The following is a 22,228-nucleotide window of genomic DNA, read 5'->3' on the forward strand; positions in this document are numbered from 1 at the left end:
GCTATTTATTGCTGGTTAAAATGTTATCATGCATTACGTTTCTACTCTCCTGCTTTTTGCCCCAACAGTTCCTTTCAAACTAGCATAACATTCTTAGTCTAGATAAAAATGTAAGCAAATATGAATAAGGTATGCTTATGATACTTGCTCTGTGTTGTCATTTACTGACAGTAAATTTAAAATGTGTTAAGTAAAACATAAAACCTGAAAAATCATGTTGGTACAAGTATGTGTATATACTTCATGTGTTTTCCTGCCTTAGTGTTAGGATTATATTATTTCGTAATCCCATACCAACAACTTCAGAAGAAATATAAAAATCTCTCAAAATTTTAAAGGGGAAAAAATGTCAAATCTCTTTTGGTAGCTGTGAAGCATGTTTTAGCACTCCCCACCTTGCCCTTTATCTTAATTAGATCCCAGTGGACTACAGAAAATTTTATGAGAGCTTTGTATTGAGTGATGACTATAAACAAAGTGTAACTGTTATCCAAAGTCCATTCTGTACACAGACTTTTTGTTAAACAAATATTCCCAATCCAGGAATTCTTGGCTGTTGGCCCAGACACCTCAAATGCAAGTTGTCTTAGTTTCTTAGGCTTTTGGGTTCATGAAGTTTGACAAGCATTGAGAAGACTGGAAAACTTATTTCAGGTACTGAAACTTTTAACTAGATTTGTGTTTATTTTAAAATTTTATTCTCCTGTTCTAAGTATCAGTTTAATCTGAAGGTCACTTCTGTGCTTTCTATAGTGTTTTGAGTAACCGTGGCTTCTAAAGCTTCCTGGTTTCATATACTACTTACTGCATTGCAGGCTTTTTTAAGCAAGAGCTTTGAAATTGTTTAACTTGTGTCCATGTATACATACATAACACAATCATTGTGTGCATCACTGTTGTTGTCAACAAGACCTCCTGTTTCAGTAGGTCAGCAGATCCGGAATTTAGCTTCCTTTTAATAATGCTTACGTGAATGCATATGAAAATCAAGAAGTAGTTCACTTGCCATTTAAAAAAAAACCCAAAAAGCTAAACCTGTATTTTGAGGCTATAGTTAGATTTTAAAAATTCTTCAGTGGCTGAAGTAGGGAAGCTTTTGCTATTCAGGATAATTTCTGCAAGGAAAGATGAAATCTTTCTTTCCTTTTGCAGCTAAGGATCTAATTGTTGTTTCTTCTTTTTCTGTTCATCTCGTACTGCAGCTGTTTTTCCACCATGGGGAAACAGCTTTCTTGATTTGGCATTTTGTATAGTATCCGAGATGTTTTTATATTCATACTAGGCTCAGCAGGTATTTGCAAGCTGACTGTGTTTAGTAAGAACATAAAAGCTGAAGCAGACATTGAAAACAGCCCTAAATCCATGAGTGATTCAAGTGTGCCTTGCTGTCGAAAGATGCAATCCTGGTTCTGGGAGCTTGTTTCTGTGTTTGTGTTGCCCTCTCTCTTTTTCTACCTGTGCTGGCACAAGTGTCCATGTGATGCCTTTTTTTTAAAAGGCAAGTGATATTTGTTTAAAATAAAACTTTTTGTCTGGGTTGTTTTTTTAACATCGGTCGATTTATCTGGCTCACTGTAAACTTGAGCCAGAATAAACAAGACAAGGAAAGTGGCTTTTAAGAATAAATGGTGGAAGGCAGGGCTTCCTCCACGACAAAGTCATCGCTGCTGCCAGCTTAAATTGTTTGGGAAAATATGAGTTATATAATACTGTCTTGTAAGAAGGGGGGAGTAGAAAGCTGGATTTTCATTATATCACTGTAAGAACTGTATTTTTGGTTGATTCATAAGGTTAAGGACAGTACTGGGATTAAAATTGCTGTGATCAGTTTTGAGCTGTGGGACACAATATGGTTTGTAATCAACTAGAATGTGTTTGAATTCAAGATTAAAAAAAAAACTTCAAGAAATCTGTCAACATAACCATACATTACTTGGTCATGAGTAAATTTGAAAGGAGGAACAAGAAGTTTTGGCATGTGTAAATGGGCCGAATGGCAGACCATAGTACCTGTCTACTAAAATATTGAACTCTTCCTTCACTGAAACTTGGAATGTTTAAAAACTCCATATAGTAGTGTTACTTAGTGTGACGCTATTTTGGTATTGCCCTATGTTTTGTAGAATTACTTAACTCACTTGAAATGTAGTGAATGAATTCACTCTTGATGCCATTTATTCGTGCTTAAAATGTGTAAAACTGCTCTTGTGGTTAGCCTCTGAAATTAGTTTGACAGATCACATACTTCAGGATTTTTTTTTTTTATTATTTTTTTTTTGCATTTACATTTTCAGTGAATTTAAATCCTGTTACTCTGCAGATTTAGGTACTGCATGTCTAATGGTATTGAACTGTTAATGCATGTTTCTTGATTGTGTTCCTTATTCTTTGTGTCATACTTCTTACCAAAAGGAAGAAGGAGATGGGAGGTATCTTTAACTTTCAGCCTGAGCCCTGGTTATGTATATTTAGTGTTTGTTAGCAAAAGATCACTTTAGCATACTTTTTTGATAGTTTTTCTTCAACAGTTCTGCAGTTTGAGACCCTTGTTTCTTAGCACTTCAGCTCTTCCCCATGCAAGGAAGAACTGAAAAATATTATTAGACATCTAATGGACAAATTAGCAGACCACAGCAGAATACAAAAGAGGAAAGTGGAATAACAAATGGCACTATTCCAGGACTCTGTCCAAATGGACTAAGTCCAACTTCATCTCCTTCAGCGAAAGAAAACGGAAGAGAAAGGAAGTTATTGGGATGTCTACCCAGGATGCTGGTCCTTATTTGGGAGAGAGTTGGAATTCAAACTGAAGGGTGACTCTCTCCACATAGCTTGTACTAAATGTAATTAATTTAATCTAGAAATGGATCGCAAATCAGTGTAATGTATTCTGTGTAGGTACACAAATTAGTTTGGGTGTCACTATTTTAAATTATTTCCTAAACATTTTTCTTAAATCAGTAGAGCTTTTTTGTATGGAGATAAGCATATGGTTATCCTAGAATAGCTTATTTCTGTACAAGAAAGAAAATGAGCAAATGTGTCTAAGACGGAACCGATCTAAGAGTTTGTAATTGAGAAGTGATATGATGTCCAATTTCTGTGTTATCTGGTTCTTCTCTAACTTCATACTGAGCACACTTGACTTTCTATTTGAGTAGAAAGGTATTTTATCTTCCTGTTTTCTGATGACTTAGCAAGCTGAATCTGCTTAGCGACAAGGTCAAGAAAAGCACCAGACTGTGCAAGCGAGGAGACGTTACCACCTGGCTAGAGAGGGAGGAGATGAGAACTCCCCCTCCTTGCATCTGCAAGCTGTAGGTTGACTCAAGTTGTCTCGTATAATTGGTATAAAGCTGCTGTGTTGTTACAGTTGTCTGCCGCATTAGGAGAACTCAGCTAGTGCTCAGCACACTGCAGCTTCGTTGGGCAGACCTGGACTATACGAGCTTTAGAGTAGGGATTCTGCTTGCACATAATATCTAGCACAAGAAGTTCTGGTTCTTTTTCGAAAATCTCTGTGATATACAACAGAAATGCCAAACTTCCGGATCCTAGGAACCGCGGTGTAAGACATCYGGATGTCTGTGTCTCACCATTTCACTTTGCACATCCACATCTCCTAGTCAGGTTTTGAAACCCTTATTTGCTATTTTCTGCGTATAAGCTGACCCCTAATCCTCCAGCACTTGTATCCCCTGCCCCTCACATGCCTACAGCAATCTGTAGCCTTCTCCCTCCTGGCCTGTGTCTCAGCCTTCTGCTCCCCAGGATCCATTTAGCATGCTGCGTTTGTGACTAAGAAGCCAGGCGTGTCTCTTCACTTGTCTCAGTCTTACCTCTCCAGTGTTGTGAGAACTTCTATTTCTGAACTTGGAAATAAATGGGTTATTAAAGCAGAGGAAAGAAACTGGCACAGTGCTGTAACTTTCTTGAAACATACTCTTGCATGGCTCATAGTTGTCTGATCTGACATACCAGTGCTGTGTTGGGAAGAGGATAAGGTTGGGAGCATATAGAAAGTATAGTTAAATTGATACCAACACATTGGGATTTGGCTACATGTTCACAGTATTGAACAGAGACTACAAAATCCTTAGTACGGGCTTTACTGTTATACCAGTCTTTCCAATCTGTCCTCTTGTGTTTGTGTTCTGGATGGGAATGAACGTTTTCAGTTGACAGGAGCTTCTCATTGTGATAACTTTCATTTTGCAGTAGTAATGCTTTAACACAGCTCTTCATATGAGAGGGAATCAGGATGTGCTTGCATGTGTATGTACAGCATGAATCCTTGTTCAAGTTTCTTCAGTATTGACTTCCTAAAACGTTTTTGAATGCCTAGTAAGACAGTAGATTTTGGGTTTGTTAAATGTGTTCACCTAGATAATGGATAAATACCCTATTTTTGCTATTGTAAACCTGCTTCTAGGCACTAGTCCGCACTTGGCAAGTATGACTGAATGAGGAGTACATAACTGGTACAAAACCAGAGTGTAGCTGAAAGCAGTGATGGTGATATCATCTCTCTAATAGGACTGACTTATCTGCTTTCTCAGTCAGCGTAATTGATTCTAGCATTTTTATAACAGTGTGTAAATGCATAAGCATGAAAAGTCTCTTTTGGTATAGTTAAAGGAGCAGATCTCTTCTAGTCTAGACCAACCTGTACTTAAAGACTTCTTAGCTAAAAGCTTGAGACTGATAACCTTCCTGTTCCGTGTTGTAGTTTATCATGTTGAATTATGAATGACCTGGAAATTATTTCAGAAGAAAAAGTATTGTTGAGCTTGGTTTAACCCTGCAAATAAAAAGCTATCTTGAAAGTGTTTGAAGTTTTTATTTTATAAAAATACTTTATGCTGAAGACTGTGTTTATTTAATCTAAATTGCTTAATACCTACTGAAAACAGCTGTTAAAACAAAATAACTTCCTGCTGTTTTTGTTTTTCAGAAATGGAGGAACAGAGTGCTGAATCTGGGATTGAAGATCTGTGAAGGATTATGGGATTATACATCGAAGAACCAGCAGGCGGAATGCCTGAGTGACTGAAGAAAATGGGTGCTAATGCATCTAACTACCCTCATTCGTGTTCCCCAAGGGTAGGGGGGAATTCACAGGCACAACAGACATTCATAGGTAACATATTTCAATTATCTTGTCACTTATATAAACAGCTTCCTGGATTGTACATGCACTGGATTTGAATTGCTTGCAGTGATGTTATGCAGAACTCTTATTTTCAAGGTCACCGGTTTGAATCCATTCAAGGTCAATAGTGCATGAAATTTGGCACTGTCTGATATCTGTTTGGCCTATGTAGGCAATAAGTTGATCTGCCAATTGCTAGTAAACATACCAGCCAATTAAAAAAAAAAGAGGTGGATTTGTTGATAAGACATGCCATTTGTCCCTGCTTGAAGAGCAGTTGCTATCCTAATAGTATCTCTCATTTTTCACTCTTCTTAGATCTTTTATGAAAAGTATTTTAATGTTGTTAAAGCATATAACACTTTTGATCATCGGTGTTCATTGTGGTATTGGCACTATGTCTAGTTGGAGAGGGAATTTCTTATTGCTAGAAGGGATATCTCTGGTAGTAAGCCTGTTAAAGTAACATGCAGTCTTGAAGACAACTTTTTTCTGCTTCTGTCCATGTTGTGTCTCTGTAAATGGGGGAGTGCTTATTGTCCTAATGGTATTATTTACAAGCAAGGATGTTGCTTAGCTAGAAACATGGACTAATTTGCTGTTAAGAAGTTACTTTCTCATCCCAGTGGGGATAAATGAGGCAGGTACCATCTTTGAGTGCTTTTCAGTCTAGCACAAAAGGACCTCAGTGTAGATTTGTCACAATATAAAAAATGATTATGCAATAAATCTAAATGAAGACAATTTGTGAGAAGATAATCTTGTTTAAAAAAAACCCCCGACAGCCTGAAGAATCATCTTAGCAGTAAATAACATAAATACTTTATAAACATACTTTTATCTCCTTTATACCTTGGCCTGCAACATCGAATAAGTAGTTAACCAGTAACTGATGTGCAGTGTTACTTCTGTTCTTAATCACTACTGGAAGTGTGGCAAAGTCCTTGGCAGAGGAAAAAATGACTTAAAAATATATATATATATATATTTTTCATGGCTTATATGACATTCCTGATGTTTTGGAGATCTGAGTAGAGGACAGTACACAAACTATTACATATGGAGACCTCTGCTCTGGACTCAGTCTTGTGTGTGCTCTTCTAGTAGCATGTTAAAGAAAATCTTGGTATTAATATCTTGAATACCTATGTTKTAAAGTCTTCCTTAAGATGTTGTGTATTTTCAGTGTATCTTAACTAGGAGTAGTAAAATATTTGTCCCAATTTATGTAGATCTTTCTAAACTAGCAGCCAAAACATTTTCATTGCACCTTTAGAAATATTTATCTGCCTGTATATGCAACCATTGAAACCCTTATTAACCAGAAAGCAGGTAGATTTGCATGCCAAAACACCTTTCTTTTTAGCAGAGTTTTGCAGAGGGGGATCCTCCAAAGGCCTCATTAAGTTGCCTGGGAACTTTGTCCCTGGCATGTGGAAGGCTTTGGTGATGCTCCTCAGTATTAAGCCTAAAATAGAAACCCATATTTAGTATGTCACTGTAAACTTACTGATCCCTATTACCTAATGAAAATTGAAGTTGAGACTTTTTTCAGGAAAGTCTAAATGCATATGGTTGTCTAATCTTAGGTAAAGCAAATGAGTCTTCTGATAATTCTTGTCTGAAACCTTTGGTAGGATGGTGGCACTTGCATGCGTGTGCTAGCAGAGTAACTGTGCTATTTACAGCACTGGCGTGCATCTCTTCTTCCTACTTCATGTCGTTTGGCTTTTTCTTATCTTGACTCGTTTTGTGGCTGTCTCAGTAAAAAATAGATGTATACTCAAAATTGATAGTTCAGTGTTTCATCACTTGTCAGAATAATCATGTTGTAATGTTATAAATCAACTTCTACAGACTTTCTTTTGTATAGAAGACATTAGATCTATTTACTCTAAAAATAGAACTGGAAATATGAGGACTAGAGGTGTAATAGTTGTATAGAATGTACTAGTTGCCTTAGTTCCTGAAATTGGATTCAGACCTGTGGGTTAGTTGTTTTAGACACTGCTGCTTTACTGTTAAAGCACAGTATTGTGCTACACTGTAAATGTAGAAATGGAAGATGAGTATTAAAAGCTGAGAACTGATCTGGCAAAGCACAACATTTTCATAGTGCAAGCTCTTGTGTTAGTTTACTTGAAAGAATGCTAAATGTGCTTGCAGTCTATAAAGAAGCAAATCAGTAAAAATAACTGCTTTTGCTGTTTTAAAAAATTTTTATTCTAGCAAAGGCTTAACTAGTCATCTTTTGCTGATTTGTCTACAGCCTTCAGAAGGAGGATTTCCCACCATTTTCTAGGGTGAGACATCTGTTCCAAGATGTTTATTTTTAAATAAAGCTCTATAATTAGATTTTAAAATGTGTAGGCATGCAGAGGACTAGACAAATCCCATTATTCATTGTCAAGTGCCTGAGTAGTTTCTCTTGGCAGTCATCTGTGTCTTGTAAATATTTATCTGTTCAAAGATATGATATGGTCTAGGGGTATAAAGCTSCTATTGCTCTTGTATAGTATTTAATAGATTGGTGTATTTTGGTGTGGAAGTGAGGAATACATTTTTATTCCTTCCTTCTAATGCTGCTGCCTCGTCAAGAAATGCAGGTAGGCCAGAAAGAGGGAGACTCAAATTGTGTCATTGAGGGATACTGAACCGCTAGCTGTTGTGAACCCAGATAGGCTATGCTGATGTGTCTCTGCTTTAAGGCTTTCTTCCCTTGTTCTTGTCTCTGGCAAAGAGCAGTTGTGTGGCAGCCCTACTAATAGCACTGTTTGTTTATTTATAGTAGTTAACAGCACTGTTCCTAGTATATCTGAAGGTAAATCCTGTATGTAGCTCTGGGTGCACATAGATTTGAATAGTATTTTGGTATCTTGGGGTGATTCACGTGTAAGTAATACCTCATGGCAGCCTTCAGGGAAGCAAGAAATTAAGACTTCTGGTGTCCTAGTTTCTCTTCAGCATAAGAGAATACTCCACATCCTCAAACTGGTCATTGGAATCCAAAATGCTTCAAATAACGATGTGGCATGTTTCCTCTCAGCAAAATGATTATAGAATGTCCGGAGAGCAGTTGTACTTTTATTGCAAAATGCCATCTCTCCTTGCTTTCTTTTTCTTTAATGGAGCAGAAATTCTAGAATTTCTGCTCTATCAGCAGGAGACTAGATACACTGAATCCCCATTTTTCTATTGTTATATCATGTGGAGAGAATTTATATGGTGGATTTTGCAACATGATCTCTTTGAAGTTGTTTGGAGTTACTGCCATCTTTTCAAAAAATTTTTTTTGAATGTCTTGAAATTTCAGTATGATTAGTAACATATTGTCTGATCTAGCAGAATTTTGAGTAACATGGATAAAATGATTGAAGAGGTCTTTCCTGCATCTCAAAGCTTTCACTAATAAATGAGTTGTAAAACCATTACGTTGCATTATTTGGGGGAGTTTTAATTGGCTTGGCATAAAAGCCATTTTGTAAGGTTATTTAGTAATTATTGCTGAGGCTTAAATAATAAAACAATTTACAGAAATTTTAGATTGCTACAGTTGCCGTGTTCTCAAATATGAATTCAGATTGCTCCTATGTCTTTCACAGTTTAGAAGTACCTGTCTGAAACAGCGTAGTAACTATAAGCACTGAGTTTTGACAAATTGGCACATAGCATCACTGTCAAAATAGCACAGCAAAATAGCATCACATCAAGTCTACCTGAAACAGGTGGAACTGTGAGAGAAAAATGATAAACAAGTTATAAAAGGCCACAAAACCTGTGTGGTGTGGTTGGATGTGCTGTCTACTTCAAAATGCAAAAGGGCAATAGGTAGCCAAGTTGTACAAGGGTAATAATGGAAACTTATTAACTATTTCTACTAAGAAGACTTTGACAAATATTGTTTCAGATGAATCTCTTTTTTTTTTTTTTCCTCCTTCCTTCCTCTCCTTTGTAACTACATATAGTATACATGCTGATGTAAAAGAAGGGACATGTTATCTTACTCTAAGATCAGCAAATTTATCATTACAGGGGTGATATTCACACCATTTGCAAACTGTCATCTTCCACTATACTGTTTGGAAGAAAAAGTTGTTTTTGTGTATGTTTTCTGTCATGTCTGACTTTTCAACATCTGGCTTAGAGTGAAGATTCTAATTAAAAAAAAAAAGACACATGGATTTCAACAAAAAAGCTTGCTAAATTAAATTAAAAAATAGTCCTTTAACACTGGAGTCATAGTGTTGTTAAACTGTAGTTTTTAACTACTCTTTAATTAAAACATTACTTCAGTTTCCCATTACTGCTAGAAACACAACTCCTGATTCCCCTTTTCTTATTAACTTACAAGTTTTTTTTGTTTATGTACTATTTTACTTGTATATGTAGCTAACATCAAACTGTTTGACATTGAGAAAAGGTTCATTTAGCAGAACGAGTCAGGTATGCAACACAGTGTTGAAAGGAAACTATTCGTTTCATGACAAGTTTGGTTCATGACATTTTTCCTCAAAGACCATTTATATAGAAATTGATTGATATGTATTCTTTAATTGTATACYGCTCCATTCAAAGGATATCTCTAATAATAAAGTAAAATTTACATGCTCTGTTTTAAATGGAAAGTATGTGCAAACTAGCATCTGTAGCTCTGTGTGCAAAGAGCCCATTTTGTTAGACTTTTCAGCATTTCTTGATTGTCATGTGACAGTTTTATTTTCTTGCTAAATCTGCATTGAAAATTGATTCATTGTTCTCAATTTTCTTGACTGTTTGGGGTATTGTGTTCCCTCTTCCCTTTCCCTTCCTTACCCCATCTCTTTTTCTTATGAATGCAATACATATATATAATACCAGGTATGCTTTTCTTATTGAAATGACAATGCTAGAAGACTAGAACTGAAAATCGGTGTGAAAGATGAAGGGGGCTGCTGTTTCATTAAGTTTATACAAGTCTTTATAAAGATTGTTTTTCACCTCCTAGTTACTAGACTTGAATTTGCAACACTGACCAGTTTCTATTTACTCCTTAGATAACAGTGTACCAATTGCTACAAAACTGCATCAGGTGGCATTGCTTGGTTCCTAGAACCATGGGTAGATTCTACAAAAAAAGAATAGGCATAAACGTCTTTAGACACAAAAAAGGATTTTTGCACTTAAACTTGACTGCAGCCTTATCTAGGTATGAACTTGTTAAATTATCTGATCTGAGGAGAAGGAAAACTGTGTAACTTGTGGAGACAGTGGTCTTCTAACTGCTGTGGTGTTATGATCTTTCCTTTTAAATTTAAAGAATAAATGCATTAAATTTTCCTTTTTGCCTTCAGGGACATCATCCTACTCTCATCAAGGTTATGGCTGTGAATCAAAGCTGTATAGCCTTGACCATGGCCATGAGAAACCTCAAGACAAGAAAAAGAAAACCTCTGGCCTTGCCACCCTCAAAAAGAAATTCATTAAGCGTCGGAAATCTAGCCGATCTGCTGATCATGCCAAGCAGATGCGAGAACTTCTCTCAGGCTGGGATGTCAGAGATGTTAATGCATTGGTAGAAGAATATGAAGGGACGTCAGCCTTAAAGGAGCTTTATCTACAAGCTAATTTGGCAAGACCAGAAGCCAGGACACTACAAAAAGACATGGCTGATCTTTATCAGTACAAATATTGTACTGATGTAGACTTAATATTTCAAGAAACTTGTTTTCCTGTGCATCGTGCGATCTTGGCGGCAAGATGTCCGTTTTTTAAGACTTTGCTTTCTTCCTCACCAGAGTATGGGGCAGAAATAATAATGGATATTAACACAGCTGGCATAGATATGCCTATGTTTTCTGCTTTGTTACACTACCTTTATACGGGAGAGTTTGGAATGGAGGATTCAAGATTTCAAAATGTTGATATCCTCGTGCAGCTTAGTGAAGAATTTGGAACGCCAAATTCCTTAGATGTGGACATGCGTGCGCTGTTTGATTACATGTGCTACTATGATGTGGTTCTTAGCTTTTCATCCAACTCCGATTTAGTTGAAACCTTTGGTGGAAGTCAGAACTGCCTGGATGAAGAGCTCAGAGCTCACAAAGCTGTTATTTCATCACGATCTCCATTTTTTCGTCACTTGCTGCAAAGGAGGATACGAACTGGTGAAGAAATCACAGACCGAACTCTGCGGACTCCAACTAGAATTATATTAGATGAGTCTATCATACCAAAAAAATATGCTAAGGTCATTTTAAACTGTATGTATACAGATGTGGTGGACCTCTCTGTTTTGCACTCCAGCCCTTCAGTGGGTAGTTTAAGTGAAGTTCAGGCTCTTGTAGCAGGAAAACTAAACATGACTAGGGCTGAAGAAGCTATGGAGCTTTATCACATAGCACTATTCCTGGAGTTTAACATGCTTGCACAAGGTATGTAATACTTTGCTTTCTATAAAATAAATGACTTCGTTAGAACATTTTTTTAGCTTGTTGTCAATTGTGATAGCTTTAATATTAAACCTGTTGAAGGGTTGGTGTTAAAAGGCAGTATTAAAATAAATTTGTGCTTTTTGGCAATAATCCAAAAAGTAGTTTAAAAAGGAAGGAGGGGAAGAAAGTGTTTGTTTCCCCAGCTTCGAGTAGGTCAGCTTTCTCCATACATAGTCTCACCAGTATAGCAGCCAATAAACCATCAGTGGGTAATGAAGCTCTRTTTCTCCCATCCGGCCCTGTGCATTCTCTTCACAGTGCCTTTCAGTAACTGTCTGTCCTCCTGGAGTAGGAGCAGGGTATGCAGTGGGTAGTATACCTCCATGTGTTCTGGCTTGSGGGGGGAAAGCAAGAAACATCTCATATTTCTTCACTTTGCCCACAGATAAATCGAATGGCCTTTTACAGGTGGAGTTATATTTGCTCATATTTCAAGTGCATCTTCTCTTTAAAATGTAAATGCACAATAGCTGTAGTATGCTTCCTTAGTTAAATGTTAATTGAAGAAGACATAGAAACTGTATGTCAGTGGGATCAAGGGTATCTTAAATGAGTGTGAATGCGCTACTGATGTGTCGTTTCACTGTAGGAATTCTACGTGGCTGTTACGTTATTGTAAGACTGGGAGAGAAGGGGGTGGGTTGCTGGGGGAAAAAAAGCTGAATTTATTTGAGCTTTTGAATTACCAGAATTAGCAATGTTTGTTCTCATGGAACAGTTTAAATGCTGCTCTTACAGCAGCTTACCCCGTGGCCTAGTCAGCAGAAGCTATGAGTTGGGACTTTTGTCCTCATAAATAATTGAGAAAGCTGTACTCTAGCCTTGAGCATAATGGCTAAGACTCTTTTAAAAATGCTAGCAACTTCATTTGTCTGCGGATCTTGCTTCTTTTTTGAACAGTCTGTAGTCTTTCCTGAAAATAGGATCCTTCACTGTGGTGATAGTACAGTACCTAGAATTACTTGTGTTCTCTTAAACTGTTAGCTTAAGTCTTGCATTCTTCCTGTTTTGCAGCATAAGTATGCATACTGAGTCTTGCTGTCAGTGGCTGACAAGGTACTTTAAGAAAAAGTTATTTTCCCTGTTTGAACTGGAGATAATGCATCTGTGTTATCTAGGGATAGAAAAAATGCTGTGTGAATTTTAACTGTATTGAGTGTCATTATTGAAGCATGCTATTCACTTCTGATAGGTTTAACTGGTCTTAATATTTCTGATATTTATCTACTTTCATCCGTAAGCCCTTTTTTGGGTGTAAATGACATGGAGGGGGATACGAGAGAGTCTTCATGAGAGAAGGAAATGTTTAGAGTTGCTATGAAGTATTATCTGTTAGCAAGGCTGTAAACCTGAATGATGATTTCTGTAGTTTATGTCAAAGGGAGTACACAATCTCTAATATTACTGGTTAATGGAAGGTAAAAATGAAAAAAAGCTTTATTTGCACTACTGTTGCAGGACATAAAAGCATCCATTTCTTGATGCGCAGAACTGGAGGCAGTCAGCATTTTCAGACCTAAAGTTTAGAAGGTTTCACACCTGGCCATTATTCTTGAAGATAACTCAAAAATGCAGCCTTTCTGCCCATGTAGGCTGGCCAGGGTTACTGCAGCCTCTGGTGGGGCTTCTGAGCACTGAGCAGTGGACTAATTCCTCTTGTGTGGCAGGATCTTTGCTTGCTGTTTCATCTGTTGATGGGAATGGAATTCACTGAGATACCAGCAATACAATTCCCTTAAGCTAGTTTATTAATAAGAATAACTTTTTACTGTAGGCCTGTACATCAGTAACTTCTGGCTATCAAAAGAAATTTGACAAGGTTATGAAGTTTTTATTAATGTTAAACTATCTAACAGAATTCAGTAAAATAGAAGACTTCTTAAGGAAGGGACAGATAGTAAAGAGCAGATAAAATTATTGCAGAAGAGGTTGTGTTTACAATAGCTTCTCCTAATGGTTGTATTGAACTGTGAAAGATAGAGCTATGGGAAACTAACCGGTTTAATTACTGTATCTTTCCTAGAGGATGATACTAGGAAGCTACTTTTCAGATGATGCTGAAAGTTGAAATAATCGTGCTGAAATATAACTTCCAGAAGACAAAGGAGATGTGTTTTCTGAGATATGCTGCCACAGGGGGAGAGGTGTTTGTAGACTTATGTATGTAGACTTATGTTGTTCTTGTGATCCCTGTCATCCCCCCGTACACCTGGAAACTTCATTAAATGGAATGCAGAAGTGGCAACAATTTACTCTTGTTAAGTGAAATGTTATTATTGAGTTAATTCCTGTACAATATTGTGCCGGTCAATACTACTTGAGAACTGGACGGTTTGGTAGATCAGCTGAAAGCAAGTAAGAAAAACAAGAGTTGAAAGGAAAATGGTGATGTAAGGATACAGTTTCTTGGTGCCTTTTTTTTTTGTACATGCACATTATACAAGTGCTAAAAAGGATTCAGTGTGCTCAAGGGCATTGATGAGGGAATTAGACTGTGAATAAAGCCCTCAGTAAGCCACTGAATGATTATGCCTCCTCTCTCAAATGAGCAGGGTGTATATTTCTTTCCTCAAATTGGAAATGTGAGCTGGGACAACAGAGGAATTTGAAGATGCTCTGCAGAAGCAGTGTAACTTCTCTCAGAACAGATAAGCAATGGTTGACAAAACAAAAGGAGCTCAAGGAGAAGTTTAAATAAAAGCTATTTTCCTATCTATAATTCTATGTTTTTGGTGATAGTAAATGCTGGAAAAAAACCCCTGATGTTTGATTTAATGCTGAGTTTTATTATTTCTGCTCATTTTAACTTGGATCAGTGTGTCCCAAACCAGCATACTTTTCCATAGTGGACTATAAATCGGTGCTGCTCTCAAATATATACGTATTCTGTGAGTCAGTGGTAACAAGATCCTGGCTTTTCCTTAAAGGTTTTCCCACAGCTACGCCTCGGGGGAGGCAACAGGAAGGCACCAGCGACAGAGGGGCTGGGCTTGCACAGCCTCAGCAGCAGCCGTGGTGCCTGAGACCAGCTAGGGCAACCGTGCGGACTCGGCCRCCCTGCTCACGGATGCACCCAAGCTGCGAGTGTGTCAGGAATGGTGATTGCGAGTGAGTGGGTGCTATGGCCTTCAGAGATCCTTTTCCTTCTTTCTGTGATAAATCCATGTATGACCACCAAAGTGATGAGCTGTGTGACGGTGAGGTGAGGTAAAGTGAAGGGCTAAGAAGTTGTGGACATATGCACAGAAGAGAAATGCTGTAAAAGCAGGAAAGGATTGGAATGTATTATATTATGCAGTACTAACAAATGTAAATTCACAGATATTCCCACCCCACCCCCCCCCCATATGGTAAGTGTTGACTTGAACTAATAATAGTTAAAAAAAAAAAAAAAGCTATTACCTAGCTACAGGAGAAAGCAGTAAGCTGTTTGTAGAAAATCTATATATGCCATAGAAGATGGTATTTAGTAGCTTCATGTTTAGTTTACAGTGTTTGTTTTTAGCTTGTTGGTAGTGTGCTGACACTGAAGAATTGTTCAGGTCTAATCTTGTACACAAAATTAAAAGGAAGCTTATGTGACTGGAGGAAAAAACTATATGCCTGCTCTTGGCTAACAGATCATTTAGCAAAGTATGCAGACCTCAATAATGGCCAATTTTCTTATTCCAGCACTTATAATAAGGGAGGGCAAAGTGTTAATGTAATACTGGACGTGAGGTAGATGACAGGGATCTTCATTTCAGTGGTGTCCTGTCTCCAGTTTCGTATCTAGCATACTTCTATGCTTGAAGTTGTCACTCARACATCAGAGTTCAAGATGTTATGCGGAGAGATGCTAGATGAGACAGCATTGCCTTGGTGTCAGAGACAGCTGAGCGGGCAGTTTTCTTGAAGTTTCTCGGCTTGGTCCTGTAATAACTCTTCCCAGCCTGTTGTGCTGTAGGTATCCTGTTTTGCCCAGGTTCTCTGACCTGATTCCATCAGTTGGTTCCTGCAGTAAAGTCTTAACTTTCTTCTCTAGATTCTCTCTCTCTCTCCCCCCACCCCCCCATCCCCAGCACAAGTCTTTAATTCAGTTCATTTGTACTAGCCAATTCCAAACTTGCTAAAGCTTGTCTCCCTGGTTTCCTGGAAAATATTTTGGGCTCATTATACAGAAGTCTGGTTACTCTTTCCAACTCATTTTGCTCACTTTTACCCAGTTTTGGCTGGGTATTTGTAGCTGAGTGTCAAGTGAAGTTTGTATTTTATAGCTTCTGATCAGCTGGGGTTTTTATTTTCAATTGATTTGTAGTTTGATTTGTCTTCGGAGTCCTTTCTGAGAAATATCCAGATGTTGTCATTTTTTTCTTCAATTTCAGGAGATGATTCAGCTTTGACTCTTTCCATGGAAATATTTCTGCTCCTAACACAGTGATGCTCTTTTTTTCTGTCTCTGTCCTATTTTAATAGATGGTTTCCCAGTGATGAGGTCAGTGATGGTTTGAATATGTGCTAAGAATCTTTACTGTCCAAGTAAAACTACTTTATTGAAAAACTTACTCTGACTTCCATTTGATTTGATGCTTCGTCTGATCATTGTGTTCCAAGATCATTAAGTATTCCAAGAGAAGCTGAATTCAGCCTTTAGATATGACTGAACTAATTGGCAAGCARATCTCATCTATCTGATCATACTAAAACCTATTGCACTTAATAGCACAGAGACTAGTGCTGCAGTACTTGTGAACTATCAAAATGAAGTTCTTTACTGCTTTCACAGTGGCTGTGGGGGTAGAGCACTCTCCAGGAGGTTCGAGCACATCTCTCAGTGGAAGAGATGTACTCTGCTGCTTGCTTCTGCACTCTGTCCCCACTTTTATGTTGTCTTGCCACTCTCCCTCAGTTGTACTGGTGTGATCGTTTTAACACATTGACTCACAAAGAGATCAAGTGTAAAATCACTTATCCCTTTTTCTTCTGTATCATAGTTCTTAAAACCAGATCAGATCTAATCTTGTTTATAATGCATTCTCAAAACAACCCCTTCTCCCTTCCAGTTTTACAGCACAGCAGTGGGTGTAGCAGAGCAGTGAGTTAGGCTGGTTGTTGCTGAGAAGTTTTGACTTTAAGTATCTTAATTCTGTTAGATGCCTATATTAAATACAATTCCTCTTTTGCATCTTGGCCCTGGTGCTGACTCTCACATATAGTTCCACTGAGGTGGTGGAACAACATATTTTTGTGTTACATGTTCCTGGATAATGGGACCAAATGCAGTAGTTTTGCCTGGGAGTCCTTTCTACCTGCTGATTCAAAAAAGTTTCTAAATTCAAACAGGGGAAAAAATAAATTAWTTTTTAGACTTACTGCTATGTATGTCTTTCCTTTTATTTTTAGGTGTTGACTTTGCTCTTGACAAGAGTAAGAAGTAAGAAACTTTATTTTAAAGTCATATTCAGTAGTGCAGTCTTTGATCTAGAGGCAGATATCATCCAACATCAAAAGTACCCTTGATCTCAGCAGGACTGAAATACTGAAACACCAGGAAGCCCACAGTAGCAGTGTTAAATGCACACAAGTGTGTTGTGGGAAGATTAGAGCAAGTATGCCAGCTATATATCAGTGCAGAAGAAATGTTCAGAGGAACTTGTCTGGCACTCATAACTATAAAATAATTTGGTGTGATTAAGTAAATATTAACATAAATCTGATCTTCTGATCTGTTGTCTCCTTACCATGACTCACTTGTACTCAAGCCTGAAATTACTACTTAGGTTTTTTGTTAAGAAAATTAAGAGGGGAGAAAGCAGTGAGTGGAAACACTTTCCTTAGAGCATTGTTACATTCCAGGCTTAAGTATGAAGATAATGAATTGGACCAAGTTGTGCAATTAGGCACATAATTGTGTTGTTGCCAAGAAATCAAACTTTTGCAGATAAACAATTTGGTCACTGCTTTCAGATTTTTATTTCTGCAACCTGTGTTGCAGGAATTATGTGGCTTTAAACAAATACCGAACAACAGTGTTGGCTAGCAGTAGTACCTCTGAACATCGGCTCTTCTGCCTTCAGCCCTTCATTGTTCTCATGCTAAGGTCTTCCCTCAGTTTTATTATGTTTGAGTTGGCAGCTTTTTATGTCTGCTCCACAGTTGTTTTCTATTTAGGCTGGATCAGCTATATTGCTGAATGTGCTTCTTAAGGAATGCTGAAGCCCAGTCAAAGACTATTGTCAACTGGTGATCGCAAGAAGCGGAAGGTGTAAATGTTGATTTCAGGCTTCTTGAATTCATGTATTGTGCATGTGGCAGAAGCAGGAGTGTGAATTTGTTTTCATCAGTTGGGAGGAAAAACATTAAAGCTTTTGCCCCAGATGTTGAATGCTTTGAACATTTAACAGTTCTCTATCAATCACTTTTGGCTAAATTTACTATTTCAAAAATCTACCTGTTAAAATCTTAGAAGGTTAAACAGCTTTATAACTGTGTCATATTGTCATAAAATATTTTAAAATTGCACAAGTTTATTTGTTTACATCTGCTCCCTAATTTAATTTTTTCAAATGGCTGGATAATATTCTTTATTAGAATTGATGTAACTTAGCTTTCACAGTGGAAAGGTATACAGTTAGTATAACACAAAATAGCATCTGACCTAACTTTCAGGTCATATTTTAATTTCGCTTTAACAATCTGAAGGGCTAAAAAGTCAGCTCTATTTAAATTAAAGCAAAGAACAATACTATRCACTTTAACAGTTCCATAACAGGTTCACTTTGAATTCAGCCTCCTAAGGATAGGAATACATGCATGTCTTAAATACTGCTGTGCTTAGAAAGATCATCAAGAGGATTAAAAGTAGCTTAAAAAAGGTACCAGACTTTGCAGTAGATTTCAAAAGTGGGTGACCATTAATGCCCTTTGAGACCATCTTGGTCTCTAGCACTGATTAGGTCTTTTCTCTGCTGCAAAACACTCCTGCAGTTTTCAGCTGGAAGTAACTAAAACTCGTGTGCTTCAGAGTTTTGTGGTGGTGGTGGCAATGTACCTGGTTGTCTAAATAACTGTTAACTTTATCTCATTTAAAAAAWATATATATATTTTTTAAGTTTGAGGAAGAGATGGAGGAGAGCACTAAAACTTCAAGAAATCAGAAACCTGTAGCATTCCTTTGATGCAGAGAATGTGGTACTGCAGAAAAGGTTAGTTGAGTGGGAGGAGTTAGGCTGCTAAAATTAGCTTGTTTTGTAACTACTGGACTAATCAAAATACGATAAAGATGGAGGCTGAGCAAGATCCCATGTGCACAATACAACTACAGGAAAGTACAGGGTGTTGCAGTTGCTGCTTTTATGGTAACCACTTAAAAAGCTGTAGTTTCCTGTTTGTGCTGTTTCCTGGCTTGCTCTTACTGTTCTTGTAGCTAATCCACAGTAGCTCCACAGCTACTTCTGTGGAGAACCTAAATTCATATTGCCATGTCTCTGAAGTTATAGGAGGTCACTTGAATCTGACACAGATCATTTTGACTGCCAAAAGTGGTGCTGTTGCACTGCCTTCCACATTTGCCTGCTTGTTTGTTCTCTGTGCTGGCAGTAGGGTTTGTGTGATTAGGGATCTGCTCTAGCTGGAAGCAGACTTGACAGAAATGAGTTGACCAGTGTATTGCATCCAAGTATGACTGTGGCACAAAGGACAGGAGATGTGGACTATAAGAAGAGGACGATCTTGTTTGATAGCACTCTACAAGTTGGTTAGCTTTTGTGATTGTTTAGTCACAGCCTGTGTGCATGGACCCTCCCCTAAAGAATTTTTGATGAGTACAGGACACACTTGGATGTTTGGGTCTCTAAGTCATGGGAAGAAAGCTGATCAAATGTCTTTTTTTTTCTTCTTCTTCCTCCCCACCTCCCCCTCCTTCCTGCCAGAAGGTTGGCTGGAACAGCAAGAGTGCTCTTTGAGAAAGAAGTCTCAACTTCCAGATACATTGCAGTCCAGACCAGCTATGAGTCATACTGCTGAACTGTTCTTTAAGTGCCAGCAAGTTTAAAAGTGTGGGTCGTGGCTGCCAACATGATCTGTTCTAATGTGACAATTTGAAGGAAACATTCAGTAGCTTTTGGACCCCAGTTCATCATCTAGATAAATTCTTACTACTTTTTTTCTTGTTTCCAGTAGTTTGTATGAGTTTAGGGGGAGGGTCCCCTCTACAAAATGATCCAGCTAAAAATATTGTAGTAAGAACTTTGCTTAATGCCACTTTTGCTAATTGTTGAGGACACTTAATTTGTTTTAATAGGTTTGCCAACTGTCTTGATAAAATTCCAATCTGCTAGTTAGTGTCTTAACCATGGGCTCAAGCTGTTTGTTTGGAAGGGCTGTGGAATCGCATTTGAGAGAGAACTGGGGAAGCAGAAAGGATCTGTTCGTAGGCAGGGCTTAAAAATATTAACATCTAGCAGAAGGAGTGCATGAGCTCTTCATTTGTCCCAAGTGTGATAGAGAATGTCATCTTTCATTTCCTTAAACTCTAAGCTGAATCTCTGAGAGATACTAATACTCATAGAAGCTTGCACTTTGGGACATTGCAAACAGATCTTGGAAAGGCTGTCGCTGCCTGAATATTATAAAGTAATACTCATAGGAAAGAATGCTCCTTTCAACTGTGAGGAACAATGTTGTGGCTGCTAGATGACTGCCTTTTTGCCAAATGGCTGAGTGTTAAAGCAAGGAAAACTTGTATCAAAGAAAAAAAGAAACTGGATTCCTTCTATAGCTGGAATTGGGATGCCCCAATTTATTAGGTGTTCAGAGAACACTTTCATTATCACCTAATGCTTATTTGTGAAGAAATGCTTTTAATATGCATTCTATTCTGACATATAGATTAAAATTATTTGGAAAAACCACTGTTTCATTTGCTAGGCATCCTAAGCAAGCTTTTCACTTGATGTTGTGTTAATGGTGACTGTAGGATAATAAGACTTGATAGAAGAATTAAGATTGAACTGATGTTCATTGGTTTTTATAAATCAGTAGTACTCAGCTCTTCAGAACTGCATTTCTCATGGCAATAGTTTTCCCTCTTTGCAGGGAGCAGCTATCCTTATTGTTTCAAAAATAAACTCAGATGTAGAAATGCTGTGAATGGCATTCACTTTGAGATAAGTCTCATTGCTCTTATAGTTTGTTTCCTTGTGAGTGATTTCAGTGGATGTTTGGGTCTACTTGCTGCCTTTGAAATGAAATTCTTTAGGTGTAATCGTTAGACTTCAGGGGAATATAATCATCTGCTGAAATCATCTTGCATGCAGATATAATTAGAATGCACAGAAGCTTGTGTTAGAATTTAGCAGGGAAAGACTTAGTACAACAACCTTGAAAATTTTTTCAAAAAGCTTTGCATTTTTTAGTTAGGGAAGCTAACTCTGCTTAAGCATGCTGTAACTAGGCATTTTCCAGTGTCTGATTAGCTTTCACTGATCTTGCCAGGTTTGCTGCTAACTTAACACTTTATTTTCTTGAGCTCCAAAAGGCAAGGAAATTTAGGGGGACGGGGACTAGAATTTTTGAAGACTCCACAGTGAGGTTTTTCCTTTAGGCTTCTATGAAATTCTCATATCTGGAGAGGGCAGCTCCTTTAACTTGTTCCGAAAAACAAGTAGTGTATTTCAGAGAGCAGTTGTTGCCCCCTGCTTTCACCTGTACTAGGAACAGTCAGGCTCATGTTCCAAGTTCCTCTAACCAGCTTTTGCTGCCTGTTCACTGCTCACTTCAGTTTGGCGTTTGCCATACAGCTTAGATGTTAATATCTACAGTAAGACATTGTTGTTCTTTGTACTGTAGCTCGGCTATTCTGAATGGATTTTTCTCAGAAACAGCAAACTTTTAGCATTCTTCGCTAAATGAAAATAGGAAGTTCTGAGACCTACCACGTTAGTAATGGTAAAGGACAAAGCAGATGCATTCAAACATCACTCAAAGCTCATCCCTTTGTCAGAAGCAAATGGAGAATCTAACATGGGATGAAGAACATAATGTTACCTTTAATGCATCTTTTAGAAATGTGTGTATGCTTTTGTTAGCTCTTATATCAGTGGCTAGACTGATATAAGGCCTTCCTTCTCTGGGATTAATCAGACGTGTGAAAAATATGTAATCAAAGTGCATGTGGAAGAAAGATTCTGTTTTAATTAAGAACTCAGCTAAAATGTATTACTGTTGAGGATGCAGGCATTGTTCTCAAATTCCCTTTGAAAAATTAATAAAAGTTGTGTTTCCAAAACTAAATCTGCATTCAGACATATTCCTGGAATCTGCTGCAAACATTCTCACTGGACATTGACTCTATATGCAAGTTATCGTCTTTTATACCTATTAAGTTTGGAAAAATTAAAAGGTAGAATATCGTTCTTGTAATCAACATCTTGTAATCAACATTTGTTTTCATAGTATAAAGTAAAAATATGTATATTTAAACATGAGGTAGGTTATAAATTTACCTGCCCCATTAAATTATTGCTTCCTAATACCTTCTTCCCCCTACTACTTAAGCATTCCCTTTTCAGTGACTTTGCTCCTAAACAGTAGTTCTTTTGACAGACATCTTTCTGCTTGTCTGAAT

At 37.6% G+C, this 22,228-nt stretch overlaps 1 protein-coding gene across 6 annotated transcripts in view; it reads left to right on the top strand.

Annotated features, from left to right (window-relative positions):
- The first annotated feature begins 547 nt into the window (after positions 1–547).
- BTBD7 (BTB domain containing 7) overlaps positions 548–22,228 on the top strand; it is a 42,277-nt gene continuing 20,596 nt past the window's right edge. Inside the window, exons 1-4 of one of the 6 annotated variants that reach the window (XM_026079421.1) lie at positions 548–654; positions 4,955–5,140; positions 10,483–11,562; positions 19,533–21,893. In XM_026079421.1, the coding sequence (XP_025935206.1) occupies positions 5,059–5,140; positions 10,483–11,562; positions 19,533–19,654 (1,284 nt within the window). In that variant the 5' untranslated portion in view covers positions 548–654; positions 4,955–5,058 and the 3' untranslated portion in view covers positions 19,655–21,893. Of the gene's footprint in view, positions 655–4,954; positions 5,141–10,482; positions 11,563–15,986; positions 16,341–19,532; positions 21,894–22,228 lie in introns of those variants that run through there. The other 5 variants (XM_026079422.1, XM_026079420.1, XM_026079419.1 and 2 more) reach the window with 5 other exon arrangements.

This window comes from Apteryx rowi, unplaced genomic scaffold (genome assembly GCF_003343035.1).
Source record: "Apteryx rowi isolate R43461 unplaced genomic scaffold, aptRow1 scaffold_5, whole genome shotgun sequence".
NCBI lineage: Eukaryota > Metazoa > Chordata > Aves > Apterygiformes > Apterygidae > Apteryx > Apteryx rowi.